A 27,502-nucleotide genomic window follows, 5' to 3' on the forward strand; every position below is an offset into this window, starting at 1 on the left:
ATGTCTTTATTTGAAGACATGGTCATCATGATCTATTGCCCAAGCTGGGTATAATGGCACGATCATAGCTCACTGCTGCTTCTAACTCCTGGGCTCAAGTGATCCTCCCAAGTCACTGGGATTATAGGCATGAGCCACCAGCTCCTAAAATGTCTTTTATGCCTTTTCAAGCCTGGTGCAACCCTGGGGTGGGAGAATCTCTTGAGTTCAGGAGTTTGAGACCAGCCTGGGTAACATGGTGAGGCCCCAATCTCTAAAAAAAAAATAAAATAAGTAAAAAAAATTTAAAAAGTGTTTTAAAAGGTCAAAGCCATATGACTATGCATTAAAATTCTGAGGAATGGGAGAAAAATCTATAAGGAAAACATCAGCTTACTTCTCCAGGGAATGAGCCAAACTTAATTTTCATTCTAGCATGGGGCTGCGGGGCACCCAGCTCCTTTTGCCCTGGGTACAGAACAAGTCCTTGAGATGCTACTGAGCCAAACTTTAAAGGCCAGTCAGGAAATGAACAGCACTCCTGAATGGGAAAGACTGGATCCATGTTTTTTTTTTTTTTTTAAAGTAAACAAAAGATCTGCAGAAGTATTTCCTCGCACTATTTGGCAAGAAAAAGAAGCACCTGGAGAGTGAGTTAGGAAGAGAACGCATATAGGAAATGGGAGTAAAACAAGGATAGTTATAATGAAGCTTTGTCTAACTAATCTCCAGAGCCCAGGTGTTCTATTAGGAAACCAAGCTGCAAATGAGGAGACACTCAGAGAGACCGGTTGATTAAGAATACATTCATGGGAGGGATAAACAGAATAAATACTTCTCTGAATCCTGAATTTCATCTTTCATTTGGATTTCTAAAAAACCTTTAAAAATATCTTCTAGGAAGTCAAAGTAAAATATAAATATTAAAATAAATGAGGGCTGTGAAGGAAGAAGTATGAGCCATGAGAGAAGCAATTATCCTTGGAGGCAGAAACTTCTTTCTTGCTTCAATGCAGCATGCGATGCCAGCAATTTCAGCCATTCTCTTTCAGGTGATTTTCAGCGTGAGTTCCAAATGCTGCTTGGGGCGGGATGCTGTCTCAGCTTACCTAAGGGAGCCGGGCACAACGGAAGAGATATGAAGAGCTATCACATTCTTTACACCAGCATTCTGTTCAGCAGGATAGCCTCAGGAGGAAGACCAGTTACTCTCTGGAGGCAGAAGGTGAGAGAAATGAGGCAGCAATTACATGGAGTTGCTTGTGCTAAGTACATAGCATTGAAAAAATAAAAGAATCTTTAAAAACCTTTTCTTTTTTTTTTTTTTGAGACAGAGCCTCAAGCTATCCCCCTGGGCAGAGTGCCTTGGCATCACAGCTCACAGCAACCTCCAACTCTTGGGCTCAAGCGAGTCTCCTGCCTCAGCCTCCCAAGTAGCTGGGACAACAGGCACCCACCACAACGCCTGGCTATTTTTTGGTTGCAGCCATCATTGTTGCTTGGTGAGCCCGGGCTGGATTCGAACCTGCCACCTTAGGTGTATGTGGCTGGTGCCTTAGCCACTTGAACCGCAGGCGCTGAGCCTAAAAACCTTTTCTAATGCAACGAACTCAACCTTCTAATGCAATGGTCTCATCCTTAATTTTTGGAAGTCACCCAGTTTAAGTTTCTTTTTTCCCCAGTGAGAAAGCCCTAAATGCTCAAAGGGTGATGGCCCCTCCCTAACTTTTCTTTTCTTGAAATAACCAATACTTGATATATAAAGGTATCAAGGACAAAATTTTTCTGCTTTTTCTGCAATGAACTAGGAAGCGTTACAAAAAGGAGCAATGGATTGAAAACATTGCCAAAGAATGTTTGTAAGCCTAACAAAATTCAATTTTCCTGAAGTAAACTTCATCAGCCCAAGAAGGAGAGATGGATGCTTGGGGGGTTTTAGTAGGCAATCAAAGGCTCATTTTATTTGACAGGCACATCTGATAGAGCAGCATTTTTCTTCCCAGTCTACCTGCTGGAGAAAATCAAAGATAAAGACCAAGATCACTGGGATACCAAGAACACAGCTACCTGGACCCTACTTGTGACTATTTGAAGTCAATGCGCTCTTATTGATTTTTTTTCCTCTTTATGGAAGGTTAATGTGTATTTATTCATTCAGCTGCCTCTAGCTGTTCCTTACTAAAGGTTAAGTGGTTGTGAAACCACAGGCACTGTAGAATCAGAAGATGTTGTTTTAAACTTTGGGCCAGGTAGTGGTGTCTGATAGGTAACCTCTGGCAAGCTCCAAGGGCAGCTGAGGGTGGGCTTTTTGACTATCTATCTGTGGGTTTTGATGGACTCCATCCATCTCATACCAACCTGACTTCCAGACGTGGCTCATCGTGTTCTAAGATGATGCTTGAGAAAGCTGTGCACAGTGGCCCCCTGGGCCCCTCCTGCAGGTGAATATGATGCTATTTTTCTTACCCTCTGTAGGAACTCACACGCAGAACTATTATTACTTGCTTGTTACTGCATGTTGCTGATTCATACTCAAAGGAAAAAGTAATTTTGTCATCAACACCTCTTCCTTGTCATTTAAGGCATATGTTAATGAAAGACAGATTTTGGCATCCACTCTCCTCTGCAGCTCTGAGGCCATAATATAGACTCATTACAAATGAAGATCCAACTGTTATTTTACTTCTATTTATATTTATAACTACACTAACACTGGGTACCTTTGTGCCGATCAAATTCCAAACCATATTCCAAGAAATGCTCACCATTGATGCTTGAATTGGTATTAACGTGGCATTAATGTACACACAAGGCTTTAAATAGAGATGTTTCCACTTATATTATTGACACCTCCTGATTTCACATACAGTATTTTAGATTACGTTAGAGCTGAATCCTTTTGAAGACATTTTCAGGGCTTTGTCCCCACCCCCACCCTTGCAGTACGGAATTTTTTTTTTTTTTTCAGAAAGGAGCATGCAAGCGATGAGGCTCTGCCAGGAGGGATGCCAAGTGGAAGGCTGAAGGCTGGAGGGGGGTGGGGCAGAGCAGAACCAGGCATAGGCAGAATGCTGGAAAAGAACTGATTGAAAGCTTTTTGCTTTGTCATTCCTCTCGGTTCCTTTCCTTCTCTTCCTTCCCAGTTTGTAACTGTGGACACGTGGAACCTATTTATTTCACAGAATGGATGGAGACTGAGCCATAACCTTGAAGGTCGTCTGAACCCCCTGCTGTAGTTTTCACTTGATCTCGGGAGCTCTCTTTCTTCTCTTTCCCAGCATCAGTTGAGCTTATCAATTAAACACGCAGTCAGAGAGTAGAGGTTTAGAATCAGTTCCGGGTCCAAATTCTGGCCCTGCCACTTAGTAGCTGTGATATCCTTGGGCAAGTTACCAAGGACTCAGAGCCCTAGTCTCATCGGCTAAGTGTTTAGCATGAAAACGAATAGGAGTTTGAGGAGTGAATGAAGTAACCTGTATGATGCGCACAAAACTTAGCACTCAGAGCTAGCAGCTAGAAAGTAGGACCCATGCTTCCTGTCTGACTCCGAGGCAATACTTTCCACGGTATGATACTGTCTTTCTCATAATGTCTCATAAAACCATTGAAAAAGTGTCTGTGGCTAGAGTACTGTATGCCGCCCTGTAGATTGTAAACACTGTTGTCAGTAACAATACCTCACTTATGTTGAATGCTCTAGAATTTACAAGGCACTTTCATAAGTGGGTAAAATCCCCACGCCAATACAGTCTGCTGATGACTAACAGAGGCAGGAAGTAGGAGCAGAGGCTTTGAAAGAGGTCTATTAGTGATGCAAATGTGAAGTTATCTGTACTTGTGAGAAGCATAATAAACATCCAACCCAGTTAGAAGTAACAATGCATGTTGTATCCCGGCTTCAGAACTTTTATGAGTTGGAAAACTGCAGGAATATAGCATTAGAGTTTTAGGGGAAGAATCTAACTTGTCTGAAGTTTAACAATCCATAGGGTTCTGATGGCTTTAGGTTTTGCCCCCAGAGGTCAGCGATTTGCTTATGGGTAAATTTTCAGGTACAAAGTAAAGCCATGACTTGGTTGAAACTGGGATGTGTTCACAATATGGCATGGAGACAGGCAAAGCAAACAAGTTCTCAGTGTTGCAGGAAGACAATGCCCAGTGGAGAGAACAGACACCCAAAAATCGTGTTTAAAAGAGGAAGAGCTTTATTTCAGCCAGGGGAGCGAAGGCACAGAAGAATTCAAAATGTCCATGCTGGACACCCGACTGGCTCAGTCTTCTTTTTTATCCCTTGTCCAAAAGTTCCAGCCCACGGGTACCTTTTTCATTGGTCAGTTTGAATCAAGCTGGAGAAGCAGGCTCTGGCTTTTACAGAACCATGGACTTTTATAGAAGTAGAAGCAAGTATTAGTTTCCAGGTCCCAGGAATTTAAGTTTCTACAAATTCCTAAGAGCTGAGTCATCATGGGGGGGTCCTGCACCTCTCTGGACCTCGAAGGACCTCTCAAGAGGTCTCCTTGAGAAGACCTCTGTTCTCTTAGACCTTACGTTTTCTGGGTATCCTCTCTTATCAGAAGTCAATGTTAAATGAGTGTTTTAATACAGACAAATGTAGCACAATGAATGTAAAACAATAATAGAAACTGTTATCTTGATTTTCCCACAACCTTCTGAAATAGTTATTCATGTGAGAATTTTTACATTTAATGCTCAAAAGTAAATTTTCAGAAATGGAGTGCATTTTTAGCATGTTTCATGTTTCTATATTGTAAGAAGATAAAGGAATATATACTTTTTTTCTGTAAGAAAGAAAATGATCCTTTTGAAATTTACCTCTCTCAGAAGATGAATTTTTAAATATCAAACTCTGCTTAACCAACTGGTTCTAGCTTTATGGGTGTGAGGGAAAAAATTAGAATTTCAAGCGGTTATCAAATATTTTAAACTAATACCCGAGCAGATATGTTTGCCACATTGTGTGATTTCTTAACACCTATAGGCAAAAGTACAAATAGGTCTTTCTATTTTCTTTCTCTGCCAAGATCTACATTTTTGTCTAGAGCAAACCCTCAAAAGGTTAATTCAGGTAGGCTAAGAGAGCAAAGTGACCAGACAAGCCGAAGACACTGGTGGAGATGGTCCTGGTGCACGGCCATGTGGAATAGGAGGGCTGCGCTGGACAAAGCCCAAAAGAGACCAGTTTGTGTCTCACAGTCCAAATTTGGTTAATGTATTTTTGAAGCTTCTAAAGGTTAACTCACATGCTGTAATATATTATAGAAAGACACGAAGCTGAATTTTACTGTGCTAGTCAAGAGGCTGGCTTGAATCTGCTATTTAGAACTGAGAGAGACAGTACAATTTACATGTGTGAGAATGTGAGAATAATTTTACCTTCTGTTGTTTTTTAAAACCACCTTGGGCCATGATTTTTAAATTGAGACACAAAGAGATCTGCTGGGGTTCCCATAGCAACATTAACTTATCTAAACTGCCCTTGTTGTATGTAATACTTTCATTACTAGTTTGGCTTTTAAATGTATTTTTTAGTTATGAAATACAACTGAGTTAAGAGTCTCAGGCAAATTTTAACTTTTACATTTACTGACTTATGCATGTTTAAACAGAAACCTTGATAATTTTACTTCTGAGGACTTGCTACCAAGGCAAGTTTGTGCAACAACTTTCATGTAGTCTTCTTTGCCAATGATATCTGACCTCACTCCATTCTATGGACAACTCCTTTATCGATCTCTCTAAACATGATTATAACACATCATGTCTCAGAGAAAACAGAAACAAACTGACCAGAGATTGTTTCGGTTCACAGGCGGAAGTCAAGATACCTGCTACTCCAGGCTGTCTACAAGCTGACCTTTTCCCTATCTTTTCTCCACTTTTCCTCATCCTTAATGTTCCACACCAAGAAGACTTGTCTTCTCACTGTCTTCTGAGAAGGTGTGTCCCAGGGCCAGCTCCAGGTCCTCCTTCCTTCAGAAAGAAGCCTGATTCTTCCCTCATTCTGTTTCAGAGCTGATCTCTCTCTTTGGAACTACTATTCCTGTTGCTTCTACCACTTTATGATGTGTTGGTTGGGATTGGGCATCATCTTTCTCTGCTATTTTTGACAGTAATGTCTTGATTTTCCTTTGAAGAACATTTTCTATTCCATACATTTTGTTGACACCATCAATTAGGCTGCCCTGCCCCAGCTGATCAAGAGATGAATCCATGACCCAAGTTGGACTGATTATATTCTTCCAGAAAATTTAATTTTAGGTGAATTCAAAAAGAAAAAATAATTGGACTGAATTATTCTAATGGTGGTTCTTTCAAGAGATTGTTGATTTTTTTCAGATTTCTGTTGTTCATAATCAAAGTCCACTAGCTGGTAAGTTCTCTATTTGAATGCCTGACTGTATATCATCTTAGATTATGACTTAGAGGTTTGGGATATGCACATTTTGCTTTGCTAGTTAGATCCTATGCTCCCTGTAGACAGGGTTAATTCTTTTTTTTTGAGACGGAGCCTCAAGCTATCCCCCTGGGTAGAGTGCCATGGCATCACGCTCACAGCAACCTCCAACTTCTGGGCTCAAGTGAGTCTCCTGCCTCAGCCTCCCAAGTAGCTGGGACTACAGGCACCCCCCACAACCCCTGGCCATTTTTTTTTTTTTTGGTTGCAGCCATCATTGTTGTTTGGCGGCCCGGGCTGGGGATTCGAACCTGCCACTTTAGGTGTATGTGGCTGGCACCTTAGCCGCTTGAGCCACAGGCGCCGAGCCGACAGGGTTAATTCTTTATCGATCATTTTATTCCATGTACAGTGTAAGTACGCAATAAGTATTGTGTAATGAATAAGAGACCAGTCTTAAAAACTCTATTTTTATAAGGTGCAATTTGTAAGCCAACTCGAGTCCTTTTTAAGGTAAGGGGCAAATAAATTTTCGGCTGCTATGATTTAAGAATTTTCTTAGGTATGTTAGTTGTCTTAAAGAGAGTTTATAACAAATTGTACATTTAAGAATAGCCTGAAAATAATGTTAGAATAGGCCATACTTCCCCAACTGTAGGAAAGGAAAGAGAAACTAAAATTAAATTTCAGACATCAGTCTCTGACTATAAAAGAAAAAAAGGCCGGGTACAGAGGATCATGCCTCTAAATCCAGGAATTTGGGAGGCCAAAACAGGAGGATCACTTGAAGACAGAGGTTTGAGGTTATGGTGTGCTATGCATAAGCAGGGGCAACAGAGCAAGACCCTGACTCAAAAAAATCAAAACAAACACAAACCCAACAAAACCTTGGGGAAAACAGACAACAACAACACAACAAAATGATACATCTTGATCCTAGCCTGTTGAAGCTTTCCCTGGAAACAAGGTGTGGTGCCTCTCTGCTATCAGAGTACAATGGGGATAGTTTGACTGTGTTTGGGAACTGGTTTACTAAGCCTAATGTAAAAATAAAGTGGATAATTTTTTCTACTTGTAAAAATTTGCAAAGTATGGTTTCTCAAAATTATCTGACTTATACCAGTAATTTAATTGAATAATTATATCATAAAACCTAAGGAACAAGTAAAATGGTTATATGTGATAAACCCAAACAAGCTTGGACATATCAAAATTTCAAAACACAGACAGAGGTGTACTCTACCAAATCACTTACATGTGATTAAAATATACAAAAGAGCTCACCCATGAATACTTTCCTTCTTACTGTCTTTAGGGAAATGAAAGACTTGTAGGAGTCTTTGAGTAACATGGTCCTCTGGTTTTGCACGTTAACGTGGTACACAGTTCAATTATGAAAAAGGAGTGAAAACGCCAATTTGGAGCTATTTTGAGTCCACTGCAATGGTTTCTGGAATTTGCCTTGAACCCACACTCGGTGCATTTTCACTTGTTTTTTCCTATTAACTTGTAAGCGATGATCAACCAGATTTTGCTTTTCATCTAAACCGGCCTTGCAGAACATCTCATGGACTTCCCCTGTGAGACAAAATGGCAGTCAGAGATATGACGTGTGATTGGTAACAGAGGGAGGTCAGGAGCATTGCAACATTGATAGAATGACTGATGATCTTGGTATAAATAAACTTCATCTATAGAAATCATGGCCCAAATAGCAGGGAAGGATGATGCCCAACCACAACCAACATATCATATGGTGGTGGAAGCAATAGAAATAGTTCCAGAGAGAGAGATCAGCACTGAAAAAGAATGAGGGAAGAATAAATGAATTTCACTTATACCAAGAAATAATCTCTGGTACAACTTGGTGAAGGAAACCTGTGAAACCAAGTGGGTTTCTTCTACTTCACAAAAATACACCCAGTGTAAACACGCTAATGCACCAGGCATAAACAGATATACAAACCTATTGGTTGCAGCTGTCAACATTTTGAAAGGTGCTCTGTTTCAGAGTTCCTGTTGGTTTACGGAGACCCAAAATGGGAGATTATAAAAGCACTCACATAAATTTGGGTAAATCCTTAAATAAAGGATTCATTTGATACTGTCAGAAATGCTTTTCTAAAATGAGAAATTGATAGGAGATGAAGTAATTTTCCATAGATGTATGAAATAAAATTGCTTCCTTTGGGTGTGGCATGTCATCAATATTTTTCATATCTGGGCTAACAATATTTCCAAAACGGAACAAACTGCACCTTCATTTGCGTATGAGGGTGAAACAGTGACTCTTTTTTTTTTTTTTTTTAAGACAGAGCCTCAAGCTGTCCCCCTGGGTAGAGTGCCGTGGCATTACAGCTCACAGCAACCTCCAACTCCTGGGCTCAAGCGAGTCTCCTGCCTCCGCCTCCCAAGTAGCTGGGACAACAGGCGCCTGCCACAACGCCCGGCTATTTTTTGGTTGCAGCCGTCATTGTTGTTTTGGTGGGTCCAGGCTGGGGGTTCGAACCCGCCACCTTAGGTGTACGTGGCTGGCGCCTTAGCCGGTTGAGCTATAGGTGCCGAGCCAAAACAGTGACTCTTTAAAGCAATTTTAACTAGCTGGGCACGGTGGCTTATGCCTGGAATCCTAGTACTCTGTGAGGCTGAGGTAGGAGGATCGCTTGAGGTTAGGAGTTTGAGACAACCCTGAGCAAGAGCGAGACTCTGTCTCTCCTAAAATTAGAATAAATGAGCCAGGTGTCCTGCTACTCAAGAGGTTGAGGCAGAGGATTGAACCCAGGAGTTTGAGGTTGCTGGGAGCCAGCCTGACTCCATAGCATTCTAGCCTAGAGTAACTGAGTGAGACTCTGTCTAATAAAAAAAGAAAAAAACAGTTTTAACTGGAAAAAGATTAAAAGGCAAAAAGGCCATTGTCAGCAGTTATGCAGAAGAGTTAGTTATAGGCACAAAAGTATGAAGACATCCAGTGTTAATCAACTATTAGAGCTTTTGAACTATAACCAAAGAGAGTATTCATAGCTAACCATTTCCTCTTGTAGATTAGCATACCTTTTGTAAAGAAATATGCTCTGGTACCATCTCCTCGAACATAAAAATTTTCAGATAAACAATGCCCTAAAAAGAATTACAGAAAGAGAAACTTAGTATTCTTTAAAACAGAAACGAAACCCCCCTCAACAAAATAACTTGACATGAAATAGAAACAAAGGATTCTTTCAAATATGTGAAAATCGCCCCAAACTAAATATATTATTACCCTTTTTAAAACGAAGTTGAGTCTTATCATATCTTCCATAGTCCCGAAATAACAGCATTCCCCCAGGTTTCAGTAATTTGGACAGTCGGTTTACAACACCCTGCATCCTTTGAAAACAAAGTGAGATAACCTATTTGTGGAAATCTTGTTTTATCTGCCAGATTTAACTTTCTTGAAGACAAATAAAAAAAGCTCAGCAAGGCCAAAGAGATCTAAACCACAAACATAAGGGCAACAAAACCAAAAATATTTTATAAACAGGAAATAAGAGAATACCAATGACCAGATACAAAAGGCCTAGAGAAAACAAATCAGCCCAGTGACCAGGGTAGTAACTTCACAGAGCTTGATGTATGGTGCAAAACTGAACCACAGATGTTTCCTGCTATTTACAGCAATTAAGAAGTTTCTGAGGTAGACAAAAAAAATGAGTGTGCTTCATTTTCTTTGCAAGATAAAACGTATGCCAGAGCCATCCCAGATTGTATATAAACAAACAGGAAATGTCCTTCCCTCCAAAACTAGATCATTCTCCTTTTCCTCTATCTCCTTAAGCGTAGAAACAAATCCATTTCCTAACATGCTTTATTATTCTTCTGTCAATTCTTGTACAGTTCTCAACCTGTGGGGTGCAAGCCCTTTTTAACAATGAAAATACGTTGCGGCATTAGAAGGTTGAGAACCACTGTTTTAGCATGTTATCAGTGAGTTAATTCTGCTTAAAATAATGGTTTTGTCAAGTCACCCTCTTGCTCAAAACTCATGATTTTAATCCACAGGATAAAACTTTATTTTTATTTATTTATTTTTAGAGACAGAGTCTCACTTTGTCGCCCTCAGTAGAGTGCTGTAGCAGCATAGCTCATGGCAACCTCAAACTCTTGGGCTTAAGCAACTCTCTTGCCTCAGACTCCCAAGTAGCTGGGACTACAGGTGCTCACCATACCACCCGGCTATTTTTTTTGTTGCAATTGTCGTTGTTGTTTAGCAGGCTTGGCCCAGGTTTGAACCGCCAGCCCTGGTGTACATAGCTAGCACCCTAACCGCTGAGCTATGGGCACCGAGCCCACAGGATAAAACTTTAATTTCTTTTTTTTTTTCTTTTTTTAAGATAGAGCCTCAAGCTATCCCCCCTGGGTAGAGTGCCATGGCATCACGCTCACAGCAACCTCCAACTCCTGGGCTCAAGCGAGTCTCCTGCCTCAGCCTCCCAAGTAGCTGGGACTACAGGCGCCCACCACAACGCCTGGCCATTTTTTGGTTGCAGCCATCATTGTTGTTTGGTGGGCCCGGGCTGGGGATTTGAACCCTCCACCTTAGGTGTATGTGGCTGGCGCCTTAGCGGCTTGAGCCACAGGCACCGAGCCAAAACTTTAATTTCTTAGTTGAATTCTTAGGATCTCCTACTACTGACCCCAATTCATCTTTCCAACAGCTTTCCAACCTGCAGCATCTTCCCTCATCTAACTATTTCATACTTGGCTCTGAGCAGCCTATACTCAGAGCCTATACTTTTGCTCATATGATTTTCCCTCAAAGAATTTTCTTCTCCTTACTCTGCTTATTTAAACTTTACTCATTCATTAAGCCCTAGCTTAGGAGAAGCCTTTGCTCTCTTCCCTTTACTATTTATTCTACTTACCTGGCTTCCAATCAAATATGACCCCTTGTAACTGCTCTTGATTCTGGCCAAGTGCTCGTGGCCTTGTTTGTGATCATGGGCCAGGAATGGCAAAGATTTCAAATCTTTTTTTTTTTTTTTTTTTTGAGATGGAGTCTCAAGCTGTTGCCCTGGGTAGAGTGCCGTGGTGTCACAGTTCACAGCAACCTCGAACTCTTGGGCTGTTGCCCTGGGTAGAGTGCCGTGGTGTCACAGTTCACAGCAACCTCCAACTCTTGGGCTTAAGCGATTCTCTTGCCTCAGCCTCCCAAGTAGCTGGGACTACGGGTGCCTGCCATAGTGCATGGCTATTTTTTGTTGCAGTTGTCATTGTTGTTTGGCAGGCCGAGACTGTATTCACACCCGCTAGTTTCGGTGTATGTGGTTGATGCCCTAGCCGCTGAGTTACAGGCACCGAGCCAAAGATTTCAAATCTTGTGTCATTGCTGAGAGACCAATTAGCTGCCTACAGAGCTATATTGAAAAGGATTCAGGTTGGGCCTGGTAGTTCATGCCTATAATCCCAGCACTTAGGAGGACAAGGTGTGTGGATTGCCTGAGCTCACAAGTTTAAGATCAGCCTAACTCAGAGTGAGATCTTGTCTCTAAAAAACTAGCCAGGCCTTGTGGCGGGCACCTGTAGTCCCAGCTACTTGGGAGGCTGAGGCAAGAGAATCGCCTAAGCCCAGGAGTTGGAGGTTGCTGTGAGCTGTGTGACGCCATGGCACTGTACCGAGGGCAATAAAGTGAGATTCTGTCTCTATAAAAAAAAAAAAAGAAAAGAAAAAAGAAAACTATATCTAAACCTTAAAATATTTACTTTCAGGATAAACGTTTTATGTACAGAGCAAACTCTCCGTAATTATTAGTAAAACAAGCATGAAACTAAAATGCAGAAAAACATAGAACCAAATACTTTAAAATATAGCCACCTCCTCCTGCAAAACCTTTCCTCCCAACTATCCTTTAATGTCTGAGGTTGTAGATGAAGGCAGGGAGTGGCAGCTACTTTTCTTGATCACCTCATCTTGGTTCCAAATGCAGTTCCAGACTCAGTTCCTGAGAACATCATGGGGGAGCAGGCTGGGGTTGAGACAGAGGAAACTAGATTGGGACAAAACCCTGTTCTTTCTTTATCCCACAGGGGCTGACTTTGCTGTCCTCACCTATCTCTGGATTGAGGGTGAGGACATGGAAAACAAAAGATAAAAAAATGGTACTTATTGACTGCCTACCCTGTGCTTGGATCTGTATTTTATACTTTCTTTTCTTTCAATGATAAGGACAATTGGCTCTTCTCTTGCAGCCTCCTACAATTTATTCCCATTTAAGCTGGGATCCCCCAGACTAAGAACTGGTTGCCATTTATTTGTGCCTGAATTTTCCAACCTGCCTAGATGCTACTTTTCTAGAATTTTCCTGAGGGAATCTATTACTATAGTCCTCAATGACTCTAAAGACATTGCTTTGCCTTTCACTTACTACCACCCCCCTGTTATTCATTCACCTTGTGTTTAGATTATTTCCATGTAGGTAAGAAAGTGGGTACTGATATGGTACCTCTGAATTTATTTTGTAATAAATATCATGAAGTACTGTATTATAAAAGCAATCTTCCTAAGATAATCAGTTTCCCTTGCTCTTTAACATTCAATTCAAATAATGAGAAAATACATGATATAAACTAATTTCAAATAGTCTTTTTGTGATCATATTTAGAATTTAAATGTTTCCTCCTATGGGTGTTAAATAGGAAATCTTATTCTCTCTCTATCCACTTATTCTATCTTTTTAACTGTTCATAGAAGGAACAAAATACAGATGACATACTAGTTCCTGAACAATGCCAATAATCTGCACGGATTAGCAAAAAGAAATAGGTTATAGAAACTGGGAGGAAAAACTGATACATCTCACCAGGCACAAATGTATCTTTCTTTTGGATTTATTTGGAAATATAATTTGTTCTTTCTTAAGTAGCCAAAGTACTTATCTCTGAATGGAAAGTAAAAGAACTATAAAGGGTCCTAGTGGCCTTATAATTGCAAAGAAAGAAGCACATGGTAACTCTGTTTCTGTGGGTCTCACTTATCAGGTAAGAAGTGGTTGATCCCAAATCTGTATCTCTTACCAGGAAATTGTGAAAACCCAATTTTAGGAAATCTTAAGCATGCACAAGCCCTGACACTTACCATACACATGTTTTAATACATGGAAGGTGGCAAGGTTTTTTTTTTTTGGCTGGGGCCAGGTTTGAACCCTCCACCTCCGGTATATGGGGCCAGTGCCCTACTCCTTTGAGCCACAGGTGCTGCCCAGGTGGCACGATTTTAAGAAAGATAATCATTTTAATTGGTGATAATATCTCTTTATATTTTCTCTCTGGAGAAGAGCTATATTTATAGTTTAAAATTTGATAAATATAAATATTTAAGTCATACATATGTATATACAAATGAGGCTAACATTAGATCGTCTAAGTCCAAAGCTAATCTGGACCTGGTAAGCTTCTTTGAAACCAATTTTTTTTTTTGAGACAGAGCCTCAAGCTGAGCCCCTGGGTAGAGTGCCATGGCTTCAATGCTCACAGCAACCTCCAACTCCTGGGCTCAAGCAAGTCTCCTGCCTCAGCCTCCCAAGTAGCTGGGACCACAGGCACCCGCCACAACGCCCAGCTATTTTTTGGTTGCAGCCATTATTGTTGTTTGGCGGGTCTGGGCTGGATTCGAACCCGCCACCTTAGGTGTATGTGGCTGGCGCCTTAGCCGTTTGAGCCACAGGCGCTGAGCCTGAAACCAATTTTTTAAAGCCGCTCCATAGACCTGTGTGAAGTCAGATCCACAGCCCACCTATTCATGAACATTCAGAAAGACACTAAATCAAAGATGTTTGTTTCTGATCACCAAGTACAATTTCCCTCTTGGGAGTCTATTAGTTGTTTTGAATTTGTAATTTCCTTGAAGAACTGTCACTTTTAATAGGTATGTATCTTGCCAGAATATGCTCACTTCATTTTGACAGTGACAGAAAGTTCACTAATGAAGTAGTTTGACCAGCTTCCTCCAAAAAAGCCTGAAGACAGGAAAGACTGCATCTAAAAGTCTTCATGGAATACACAATGTAGTTGGCTAAATAATAAATTCAAGAATTGTCATTTTTGCTCTGATAGTTCTGTAGACCACTACTGATGAAGGAGCTTAACACATGTGCTTTGCCCTTTTGTCTTCATTTACCTGTCAGGATGAATAGAAGAGAGCACAAAGACCAGGAGAATGACATCCAGGATGCCATCTGGAAAGGGGTAGGGTAGGCCGTCATCACATATATCATGAACAAAAGCACAGCACTGGGCTGCTCTGTAGGACGAGTGCGACTGTCATGATAAAGGAATAAAAAGCAAAAGCGGTTAGTAGACGTCTGGGATTTTTTAAAAAATATAAAGGTCAGATTTTCTACCTTTTCTCCCAGGAGCCTTTCTTCTGTAAATCTGAAGGTACTTTATTTCTAGGTTGGTATTGTTAGCTTATTTCAAGCTGCCCTAAAAAATTAAGGCTAGTACTTGGACTTGATAACAAATATTCACAATTCCTCTTTAAATTTAAAAGTGGAGGAGGGCAGATTTTATGAGGCAGTAAGCGGTATTGTTAAAGGCCTACCCTGTGTTGTTTCTGATCTTAAACAAGTTCTGTTTGGAGCAGGTGTATTGTCTGAAATTTGTATGTCAGTATCCTTCCTGGCTATCCCTCTTGGTTTCTGGCCTTTCTGGGAGTACCAGTCCCTGAGATGTACAAACAACTTCTATTGCTTTAGGGTAGTATCTTAGACATTAGCTGATGTGATTACTGGAAATAGTAAAAGGTCAGTTAAGAATGGTCATGGGTAACATATGATCCAGAAACATTTCAAAGGTATCACTTCAAAAGCAAATAAATTAGACCTTTATGTAGGCTCTCTTGAAAGGAAACATAAGGCATACCTTTACTAGCTCCACAGCTCCTGAAGCAAAATCACAACAATAAAGAAAGGACTCTGGAATGTTCCTAAGAAAATGGAAAAAAATATTTAAATCTAGAGCTCATATAAATTTAAACTAGAGAAGAAAGGAAAGTGTAGGTTTGACTTGTAATAATATTTTTCTTTCTTTCTTTTTTTGCAGTAGTCTCTCATTTTTTACACCTAGTATGCCATGAATTCACAGTGTGCTTCTCTGGGTGGAGCAGGTTGCACTGCAGTTGAACCCAGGGCTCTTTGGCTTCCTTCTTTTTCTCATCATTTCCCTTCATACGTTTCAGGAATCTGTCTCAGCTCTTAGAGTGCTTAATATGCTCAATACCCACATTAATCCTTGTGGTAAGAATCTTGTCCTTGTCATATTCCCACAGGGGAAACCTTCAAAACCACCCACCAGCACTGCTCCGTCGTCCTCCTCTGTGTCTCCTCATCGTGTCCTGCAGCTCCTCTTAGCGTAGCCAAGTTCCATCCTTTTCTAAGGATTCTCAGATGCCTGTGTCCTGGTGCTTCATTCCTCTTCCTTTCTATGCAACTCTTTGGTTCCTACCTAGGCCTGTCACAGAAGTTCTGATGCCCTAATATATATACATGTATAGATATATATGTAGATGGATAGATATATATACATATATAGAGAGAGATATATACTTAAGTAGCATGCAAATACAACTTCTTAAAGATAATAAAACACTAACATATTAACTTAGTTATTTTTTCAAGTTATTGTCACCTTTCATTGAGCTTCATATATGTACCAAGCATTAGAATACAAAGTAGTATATGAAAATATCCAGTAAAATGATAAGATGTTTGAGCCAAATTGAATGTGTCTGAATCCTGAATTTGTCCCTTGTTAACTCTGTGGACGTAATTTCTCTAAGACTCAGTTGCTTTATTTTTAATTTGTGAAGAAAGTAAATTTACCTGTGTGATTTTTAATTGGCTTCCTCTGAACTCAAACATGTTCTGTATGGCCTTTATTTGAAATTCAGTAATGTGGAGACTTTACCTCTTTCATGTTTACATGAATGGAGCTGGAACATATTCTTCTTAGCAAAGTATCTCAAGAATGGAAGAAAAAGTATCCAATGCACTCAGTCCTACTTTGAAACCAATTTATAAGCACCCACACTTCCATATGAAAGCTATAACCCAACTACAGCCCAAGATGAAGGGGAAAGGGGGGTGAGGATGGGTAGAGGGAGGGTAATTGGTGGGAACACACCTATGGTGCATTTTACAAGGGTACATGTTAAATCAACTAAGTGTAGAATATAAATGTCTTAACACAATAACTAAGAAAATGTGGTGAAGCTATGCTAACCAGTTTGAACCAGTTTGATGAAAGCATTTCAAATTGTATATAAAACCAGTACACTGTACCCCATAATTGCATTAATCTACACAGCTATGATTTAATTAAAAAAAAAGAGAGAAAGAAAATATGAGGGCAACTGCTGAGATACCAGCAATATTCCATGTTTTCCTCTGGGTGATTGCTACATAGGCGTGTTTACCATGTAAAAATTCATGGAGTTGTACATGTAACATCTGTTACTCTATTTTATTTATTTATTTATTTAGTTTTTGTAGAGACAGAGTCTCACTTTATTGCCCTCGGTAGAGTGCTGTGGCATCACACAGCTCACAGCAATTTCCAACTCCTGGGCTTAGGCAATTCTCTTGCCTCAGCCTCTTGAATAGCTGGGACTACAGGGGCCGGCCACAACCCCTGGCTATTTTCTTTTTCTTTTGCAGTTTAGCAGGGGCTGGGTTTGAACCCGCCACCCTCGGTATATGGGGCTGGTGCCCTACTCACTGAGCCACAGGCGCCACCCACATCTGTTACTTTATAATACATATATACTCTTTGACAGAATAGTATATACTCTTGTATTCTTCAATAAAATAGTTTTACCCCCCTCAAAAAAAAAAAAAAAGAAATTCAGTAATGATACTTGGACCATGATTATCATGGGCACATATAAACCCTGAATTTTGTACCCTTCCTGGTATCAAATAATCTGGCATCATATTGCTTAGTGCCATGTCTGAATTACAGAAAGAGGTTAATATGGTATTAAATAGGCTCAAGTGGCTAAGGTGCCAGCCACATACACTTGAGCTGGTGGGTTCGAATCCAGCCGGGGCCTGCCAAACAACAATGACGGCTGCAACCAAAAAATAGCCAGGCGTTGTGGCAGGCGCCTGTAGTCCCAGCTACTTGGGAGGTGGAGGCAGGAGAATCGCTTGAGCTCAGGAGTTAGAGGTTGCTGTGAGCTGTGATGCCATGGCACTCTACCCAGGGCAATAAAGTGAGGCTCTGTCTCCAAAAAAAAAAAAAAAAAAAAGTCATTAAATAATAATTGTCTAACCCTAACCCTCACTCTAATCCTAAGTATAGTCCTGGGTCTCATGGATTGTGTAGTCTTGTTAGGGACATAAATGATTTTATACAACTTCTATGGGGTGTAGAGAGGGCTGGCATGTGAAGTGTTAAAGTTTTAAAACTTTTGAAGGAGGAGGATGGCCTTGTTAAGTGAGGAGGAGAAGAAATGGTATAAAGGTTTAGAGGTGGGATTCTCAAGGCAGGGATGAGAACTAATTTTGAGAACCTAAACTTGTATACGGCAGGTTATAAAGATAGGCCTTTACACAAAATGAGGACTTCTAATTGATTCAGGAGGCATTTTAAGCAAGAAGTACCTCTAAATAAATATTAAATACAAGCATAATATGCATTTAGCAAAAACTCACTGAGGCTCAGATTACATTTTTTAAAACATATGGTCTCTTGCTATTGCCCAGGCTAGAGTGAATGGCATAATGTAGCTAACTGGAACTTCAAACTCCTGGGCTGAAGCTGTTCTCCCTCCTTAGAGCTGGACTATTTGGGTAATACAGGCCAACATCCTGGCTAATTTTTCTATTTTTTATAGAGATGGGGTCTTATTCTTGCTTTGGTTGGTCTTAAACTACTGTCCTCAAGCAATCCTCTTACCTCAGCCCCCCAAAGTGCTAGGATTATAGGCATGATTCACCACGCGGGGCCAGATTACACTCTAAAGGGTATTCATTGATGAATAACTATGTTCACATATAATCACTCATTTCATGGAATTAGAGATTTGCATTAAATTTAGGATCCATCTAAATAAGTTTAAGTATGATAAATAGAAGTTGGTTATAAAAAGTTAACCAGTACTGAGTCAAAGTTAAAACTTGTACTGTTCTGGTCTTTCCTCATCTGCCTTATATAAAACAGCATATTATTTCAGCATGCACCCCTGTTGTTTCCGATGAAATCCATGCAATTGTGACTTAAAATTTGTTGTCTGGGTACATGTAAAATGTTTTCAGTTAACTTTCAGATGCGTATAACACTATGAGGAATAATGGTTAAAGACAAGGGCTCTGTAATCAGACTGGCTAAGGTTTGACTCCTGGTTCTACCACTTAGCATATGACCTTAGGCTAGTTATTCAATCTCTCTTTAACTGACTTTCCATTTATTTATTTATTTATTTATTGAGACAGAGTCTAATTATATTGCCCTCAGTAGAGTGCTCTGGCGTCACAGGTCATATCAACCTCAAACTCTTGGGCTTAAGTGATTCTCTTGCCTCAGCCTCCCGAGTAGCTGGGACTACAGGTGACTGCCACAACGCCCAGCTATTTTTTGTTGCAGTTGTCATTGTTTAGCTGGCCCAGGCTGGGCTTGAACCCGCCAGCTTTGGTGCATGTGGCCGGCGCCATAACCACTGTGTTATGGGTACCAAGCCAGTTTCCTCATCTTTAAAATAGAGGTAAACATCGCGTCTAGAATGGTTGGGAGGACTGCATGGATTCTTATAGGTTAAGTTCCTAAAAAGGCACCTGACTCAGAGTAAGCACTCAGTAAATGTTGGTCATTATTAATAACTGTTGGTGCTATTATTACTACTATTATTATTATTTTTTTTTTTGAGACAGAGCCTCAAGCTGTCCCCCTGGGTAGAGTGCCGTGGCATTACAGCTCACAGCAACCTCCAACTCCTGGGCTCAAGCGAGTCTCTTGCCTCTGCCTCCCAAGTAGCTGGGACCACAGGCGCCCGCCACAACGCCCGGCTATTTTTTGGTTGCAGCCATCATTGTTGTTTGGTGGGTCTGGGCTGGGGATTCGAACCTGCCACCTTAGGTGTACGTGGCTGGCGCCTTAGCCAGTTGAGCTATAGGTGCCGAGCCTACTATTATTATTTTTAAAGGAGATTTGCCTCTGTCTTCTAGGAACTTGAAAACTAACATGGTCCTTTAAAGACATCTGTATAACTTAAAATGATTTTCTGGACACTGGTACATCTAGCTCATTACAAAGGGTCTGCTACCTTTGGGCAGTAGTTACTGAATACCCAAAAGACAAAGAATAGTCTGGGAGCTAAAGGAAAGAACATGGCATTTGCCATGTATGCTACTAGGGTGGCAGCATGACCTTTGAGACTAAATTCCCACTGCATCAGCAGCCCAAGTTGAAGTCTTGTGACCACCCATGACTTTCCAGAGCCTTTCTGTAAAATCAGCTGACTGCCTTGGCCCTTCTCCCAGTAAGCAGGTGTAAATATCACTACCACCAACATACCACCAAGCACTCTTGGCAGGGGGTTTAAGAAATAAATGATCCTTGGAGAATGACATGACCTCTTAATTCTAGAGATCTAATTATGGTAAAATATTCTGAAAATGTAAAACATTAATCCAATGCTCTCCAAAAGTAATAAAACATAATTTCTTAGATGCAAAAAAAGGGCTAATCCTCCCTTTGGAAAGCTAATCACTGGCTGCCTTTTAAAGAAGGAATTATCTCAGGTTATTGAGCTACAATGATTTCTAAAACATGAGTATGAGGAAAAGAAAGACACAGCCAAGAGGAAAGAGTTAGGGAGGGAGGAGTCAAGAGCTTGCAATTATAAGTCAGAGGGAAAAGTAGAGAGGGGAAAATACAGTGAACAAGGGGACAGTCTGAGATATCAATCAGTTAGTATGTCCTGAGCTCAACCTGGGAAATGAGATCAAGATAAAATATGCTATCTACTTTAAGGAATATAAAAAGCACTTAGACAAGGCATAAAGAAAAGCTAAATAATACCTTGAGATCAGTCATAAAGTCACATAAATATATTTAATCAACATGTGTATTACAATTTCACACACCAAAGAGATCACCAGGGTAAAGGAACCTGGCTATATATTATAAAGAAACAGAAATTTCAGCCCAGAAACTTGAAGAAGGAAAACAAAGATAATAAATACAAATAGAGAAAGGCCATTCAGAACTGTAAGTTTAGGCTGGGCGTGGTGGCTCACAACTGTAATCCTCCCATGCTGGGAGGCCATGGTGGGCAGATTGCTTGAGCTCAGGAGTTCAAGACATGCCTGAGCAAAAGCGAGACCCCCAGCTCTAAAAAAAATAGCCAAGCATTATGGTGGGTGCCTGTACTCCCAGCTACTTGGGAGGCTGAGGCAAGAGGACTGCTTGAGCCCAAGAGTGTGAGGCTGCTGTGAGCTGTGATGCCATGGCACTCTACCCAGGGGACAAAGTGAGATTCTGTCTCAAAACAACAACAACAACAAAAAAACCAGAACTGTAAGTTTATCAGCATCACCTGTGCCTGGCCAGTTTAACTGGTTATCAGATGACATTAGAGAATCACTCACTATTCATAACATTAGGTTTTATAGCAGTATTGGAGAATGTCCAGAGTTTGGAGAGCTAAATCCAAAATAATCAAAAATAAAGTGTCATGATGTTGGCATTATGTTAGTAATTGTTGAATGGAGGTGATGGGTATATGGAAATTCATTGTACAACTCTTTGCTTTTTTGAGTGCTTTTACATTTTCTTTCTTTTTGCAGTTTTTGGCCCGGGGCTGGGTTTGAACTCACCACCTCCAGTATACAGGGCCAGTGCCCTACCCCTTTGAACCACAGGTGCCCCCCGTGCTTTTACATTTTCATAATGAAAAGTTTAAAAGATCTCATCATTAAATTAAAAAAACATGCATAGAGAGAAGACTAAAAGGAATTAAAACACAACAAAACTTCTGTCCATGGCTATGTTAGGATGGTGGGGGTGATGAGTGATCCCCCCTCCCTTTTTCCTCTAATGGAAAGGTTCTGCAGTGTGCTTATGCAGATTTTATGATGGAAAAACACTGATGTGTAAACTTCAAAAAATTAGAACCTGTCAGACCATCCCCAGATAAAAGGTGTTTGAAATGTTTTGTGAGAGGCGTCTTTTTTACCAAAGAAATATTAAAACATGAAGGTGACATGGCTGAACAGGAAGGACGAGTCAGGAGAACATCTCTGTCCTGGTCATCTGCTTCTGCTTGTTTGAGTTATAGGGTTAATTGCTGCTACTGCCAAATGATTTGAAGCCTAGACATAGTGATCTGATGTCTAAAGATCTTATATAGGGTATTGCTCCAAAAGTGATGACAAAATGAAATGAGGACTGAGGTTTAAGCTTCAAATTCACTTCTCTATGTGTAAAATGACATCTAAGTATTCAGGAGGAGAAGAAAAGAATCTTGAAGTTTAGGGATTCACAGCTCTTCCTCCTCTATACTTATTCTCTGGTCCACATAAACACAAGCTTAAAAAATGGCTTCAAACCCCGGGTGGAAAACCCAGGGCTGGCAAACTCTATTTTCAGAATAATTCCAGGTCACATGAAAGTAGACACTAAGACTAAGACGTTTCTTTTGAAATTTGCTGTAGTCATTGTTTACATAAGAATTAAGAAAACCACTGGCATATACATGATAACGTTTTTCCAGAATTTTTTAACATTCCATAAATATGTAAAAGTCTATCTAAGAAAACTCTAACTCACCGCAAGGTATTCAGAATTGGAAAAACACTATTTCCAGCTCCGCAGCCAACCTGAAACCAAAAGAATAAACAAATATCATGAAAACAAGGTTAAATTTTCATCACCAATGTCAGCTTTTCTATTAAAAAAAAAAAAAACCAAAAAGAAATTTACTGGATCTCTGGGGATGGCAGAGTTTTCTAAACTCAAAAGCAAGTGACTTGAATAACACTGAGAAATGTAACTATGGAGACATTAAAATTTTTTACACACCAAAACCCAAACAAACCAAATTAGAAGGTGACCAACACACTATCAGAAAAAATATTTGCAATAAATGTGATAAAAGGCAGTGGTCATCAAAAAAAAAAAATAGATAAGCAAAAAATAGAATGTAAAAGAAGTACAAATACCGTCTAAACATTTCAACCTATTTAATAATCAAAGAAGTGCAAGTTAAAAGAAGGTACAATTTTTGTCTAACAAAGTGTAAAACACTAAAATAAGAATATTCCAGGCTCAGCACCTGTAGCACAGTGGTTACAGTGTCAGCCACTACACTGAGGCTGGTGGGTTCGAACACAGCCCAGACCTGCCAAACAATGTAAACTGCAACCAAAAAATAGCTAGTCATTGTGGCGGGTGCCTGTAGTCCCAGCTACTTAGGAGGCGGAGGCAAGAGAATTGCTTAAGCCCAAGAGTTTGAGGTTGCTGTGAGGTGTGATGTCATGGCACTCTACCGAGGGTGACATAATGAGACTCTGTCTCAAAAAAAAAAAGAATATTCCAACCAATGAGGATGTGATGATATATATACTGTTATGGAACTGATATTAGTACAACTTCTTAGAAAGCAATCTGGCAGTATGTTTTAGGTGCATTAAATTTTTTCATACATTATAAATTAGCAAATCTAACCCACAACTTTTTTTAAGATACGGAAAACTGCTTATGATACAATGTTAATTAGAAACAAAGCAAAACCCTAAAATACACGTATAACATAAACAAAAGAACAACAAAGTCAATAAAATGTTAAAAGTGGTTAAATCCCTTGTGTGTGGGATTGTGGATAATTTCATTTCTGTATTTACTTTTAAGCAAATTCTCTGTAATCAATATATGTTACCTCTATAATCATAAAGGTGAGGGTTAGTTTTAAAAATAGAAAACCAGATTATAGCAAATTATGTATCTCATTTATTTCTATTTTATCTAAAAGGGGTAATAACAGAAAGAGTAAATTTAAGAGCAAAGCTTTATTGGTACTTGAAACTGCCCTCAAGTTAAAATGAAAACAGATGATTTAAAAAAACAACCAAAATGAAATTAAATCCATAAACTTAAACTTTACTGATTAAAGATGTCTTTTGGGGCCAGGCACCACGCGTGGCTCATGCCTGTAATCCTAGCCCTCTGGGAGTCCGAGGTGGGTAGATTGCCTGAGATCAGGAGTTTGAGACCAGCCTGAGCTATAGCGATACCCCGTCTTTAAAAATGGCTGGGTGCCTGTAGTCCCAGCTACCCAGGAGGCTGAGGCGAGAGGATCTCTTCAGCCCAAGAGTTTGAGGTTGCCACAGCACTTTACCCAGGGCAATAAGGTGAGACTTTGTCTCAAAAAAAAAAACAAAAAAACATATATATATTATTTATGCGCAAAAGTATTACTAAACACTTAATTTAGATTTGATCATTTTCCACCTATAACATCTAAATTGTAAATAAAATAATACGGAATATACATTTTCAAATTATTTGTCACCTCCCATGTTTGTCCCTTGAGTACAGTACCTCTAGTATTCTGAAAGTGGCACTGCTGCCAGGAAACAATTCAGTCTTCAGAGGTCCTTTTCTGTGTTCAGCGTCTAAGTTGCTTTGACCATCTGAAGGGCCAGAACATTTCTTACAATGATATTTTCCTTCAGGCATAGTAGGGCAGTGCATTCTTGAGGAACAATATGCAGTCTTAGTTTCTAAATGATCCCATGATGATTCTCCCACCTTCTCTTTAGTTTCTTGATCAACTGGAAGAATTTCAGGAAATTCTCTCAACAGCCAATTGCGATCTTTGAAAAACTTATTCTTATGAATTTTGTAAAATGTGTCCCAATATTTACTAGCGTCATTCTCGTACTTAACTAAAATGAAGAGAAAAAAAAAATTTATATCACTATGAATTATATTTACTATGTTACCATTTTAATAAATATATCTAATAAACACATATAAATTACATAAGAATATGTATTATTTATCATTTATAACAATTATATTTACTATTAAATAACTTTAATATTATAATAATTTTAATTTATCCAATAAAAGGTTAAAGCTTTAATTCTCTCAAAATATGTCAGTGTATGAAGTATTTAGTCCTACCATTATAAATCTCCTTCTGTCTTAATAGTTTGGCCAGTAATTTATTTATTTTTATTTTGTTTTAGAGATGCAGTCTTTTTTTTTTTTTTTTGAGATGCAGTCTTGCTATGTTGCTCAGGCTAGACTCAAGCAATCCTACTTCAGCCTCCTGAGCAGCTGGGACTCTGGGCATGCACCACCACACCTGGCAACACATCACTTTTTTTTTTTTTTGAGATAGAGTCTCGCTCTATCACCCTGGGTAGAGTGCAGTGGTGTTATCATAGCTCACAGCAACCTCAAAGTCCTGGGCTTAAGCAATCCTCCTGTTTCAGCATCCTGAATAGCTGGGACTATAGGTGCCTGCCACAACATCTGACTAACTTTTTTCTATTTCTTACTGGGGCTAGTCTCAAACTCCCAAGCTTAAGAAGTTCTTTGGCCTCAGCCTCCCAGAGTGTTAGGATTTATGGACTTGAGCCACTGTGCCTGTCCAAAACACATGACATTTCTCAAGTGCTTTCAAAAAATGCCAGAGCTGGCTCGGCGCCTGTGGCTCAAGTGGCTAAGGTGCCAGCCACATACACCTAAGGTGGCGGGTTTGAATCCAGCCCAGCCCACCAAACAACAATGATGGCTGCAACCAAAAAATAGCCGGGCGTTGTGGCGGGCGCCTGTGGTCCCAGCTACTTGGGAGGCTGAGGCAGGAGACTCGCTTGAGCCCAGGAGTTGGAGGTTGCTGTGAGCTATGATGCCACAGCAGTCTACCCAGGATAGCTTGAGGGTATGTCTCAAAAAAAAAAAAAAAAAAAAGCCAGAGCTTTCCATGGATACAGAACATTTTCCAAGATTAAGTGTTAGGTAAAAATGCAAGGTGTATAATAGTGCACATATTATGGAACCATTCATAATAAAAGAAGAAGAAAAACACATGTGTGCATACACAGAGACATATGTGCATATAAACACATCTGTACTGGTACAGGCACAAAACACTTTTTGAAGGATAATCACATAATTAGTAATACTGGTTGCCTCTAAGGCAGGAAAAGGAGTGGCTGGGGAACACAGTATGAAGAAGAATTTTCATTTAAATTTTAATCCATGTGAATTTAACATCTATTCCAAAAATAAATGAAACTAAAAATAAAGTTAAGAGACTCATTTCCTTCATGATTTTAAAGAAGCCCCTACCCTCAGAACAAGCAGTGGCCTAAAGGCAGGTTCATCTTTATCACAGGGCCCTGTCCCGAGGTCCTTTCTAAGTTTCCTTTTCTTCTTTCCAATTTTATCTTTCTGGCCTTATACCATGGATCTCTACCCATCTGGCCACAAGACTTCCTTCCCATGGCGGATGAATTGTATCTGGCAGCAGGACTGCTATAAAGACAGAAACTCCCATCTGTATTTAAGGTCTCAGGAATGAAAGTGGATTTCTATAACAAAAGAATTACGTGAGGTTAAGTCCAAAACATGCTCACTTCTGGACTAATGGGAGGAAATGTATTTATGGTCAATCTAAAAATGAATGTTTATCTTTAAAATAGTTCTATTTGATATACTGTGTATGAAAACAAAATGACACTCTGAATATCAGACTCAAGAGAAATTACAAAACTGTCAAATTTGCCTCAGGTCTTCTCAAACCTTCCCTTAAACCAGCGGTTCTCAACCTTCCTAATGCCACGATGTATTTTCATTGTTACAAAGGGGTCGTGACCCACAGGTTGAGAACCGCTGCCTTAAAAACTTGTCTTTGTATAATAATTCACTTCATGCAGGTAAAAGATTTTCTGCCTAACAAAAGCCACCTAGGAAGACCTACATTTAGTCAAATCTCTAGTATTTGAGTTCCCAATAGCAAGCTACTTGTGAAGAGAGTTTGAGCCTAATAACCAGTAACTAGAATGTGCTGTGGTGCTATACCTTGATTAGTTTGTGGGAATATTCTAGGAATTAACTGGGGTCTGGGGTGTGCAGGGGAGTAACCTGATAAAAAGATGCACATAGCTGTTCTCCTTGGGTTAGGAAAAGGTAAGAAATAACTCAAATGCCCAGCAACGTGGGAAAAAACGGGCAAACCACGCAGGTCAAAACAGGACAAATTTAAAAATAAAGGATAACAATGTTAAAAGAAAACACACAGAACAGTATATGCACTGATGGCAGCTCTAAAATTTATTTAAAACTCATTCACAGCAAGCAGACGAAAACTTGGAGCAATGGTAGCAATTTAATGATTATTATTCCAACTTTCTTTTGGAAAGTTGTATAATAATATCTACATCTTACACAAAGATAAAGAGTTCTTCCCTCAATTTGCCTACAGAGTTTCCTCATCTGATGAAGGGATTGAAATAGAGCAGCATCTCTGAAACCTGTGTGAGAGCTCTAAAAATTCTATGGACTTTCCTATTAAGTTGTATGGATTTAGGGAGAACATTAAACATTATCCAATCTTGGATCAGATTGCTGTTTTAAACATGAGTCTGTACTACTGTTTTAATTTTTGAAGTGTAAAAAGAAAACGAATCTGTAGTAATGTGACTGCAATCTAGTGCAGATACCAAACCTGTCAAGCATCTAAATTCCACTCTAGCCTCTGCAGTCTGTTAAAAGAACTTGATTACTATTAGAAGACAATAGTCAAGTTCTTAACATGTATACCTTCAAGCCTTTTTCAAGTATTTCCCTGTCAGAAATTAGGAGAAAAACATCAAACAATTATATAAATCATCATACCTGCAATTATACCACTAAAAATAATAACCATAACATACACTGGTGTTTGGTATGTGCTCTACACAGTATAGTAAATGCTTTATTTGTTTAAACTCTTTCCAATTTGTAGGGAAAGAAATTCTAGGTCAGAGGGGATAAAAAAATTTCTCCAGATTACTCATCTAGAAAGAGCAGAGTCAAAACGTGGACCAAGTCCGTCAAACTCTTGACACTCACGTTCTTCTTCTT

At 39.7% G+C, this 27,502-nt stretch overlaps 1 protein-coding gene across 1 annotated transcript in view; it reads right to left on the minus strand.

Moving 5' to 3' along the window:
* Positions 1 to 7,600: 7,600 nt before the first annotated feature.
* The window catches only part of METTL8 (methyltransferase like 8), a 99,344-nt gene continuing 79,442 nt past the window's right edge, over positions 7,601 to 27,502 (minus strand). Inside the window, exons 6-12 of the mRNA XM_003800862.3 lie at positions 23,966 to 24,312; positions 22,196 to 22,245; positions 15,290 to 15,353; positions 14,547 to 14,686; positions 9,654 to 9,760; positions 9,446 to 9,511; positions 7,601 to 7,972 (exon numbers count right to left, since the gene is read on the minus strand). Coding sequence (XP_003800910.1) covers positions 7,782 to 7,972; positions 9,446 to 9,511; positions 9,654 to 9,760; positions 14,547 to 14,686; positions 15,290 to 15,353; positions 22,196 to 22,245; positions 23,966 to 24,312 — 965 coding nt within the window. The 3' untranslated portion in view covers positions 7,601 to 7,781. The remainder of the gene's footprint in view (positions 7,973 to 9,445; positions 9,512 to 9,653; positions 9,761 to 14,546; positions 14,687 to 15,289; positions 15,354 to 22,195; positions 22,246 to 23,965; positions 24,313 to 27,502) is intronic.

The sequence above is a fragment of the Otolemur garnettii genome, unplaced genomic scaffold, assembly GCF_000181295.1.
Source record: "Otolemur garnettii isolate 467f Iridium unplaced genomic scaffold, OtoGar3 scaffold00187, whole genome shotgun sequence".
NCBI lineage: Eukaryota > Metazoa > Chordata > Mammalia > Primates > Galagidae > Otolemur > Otolemur garnettii.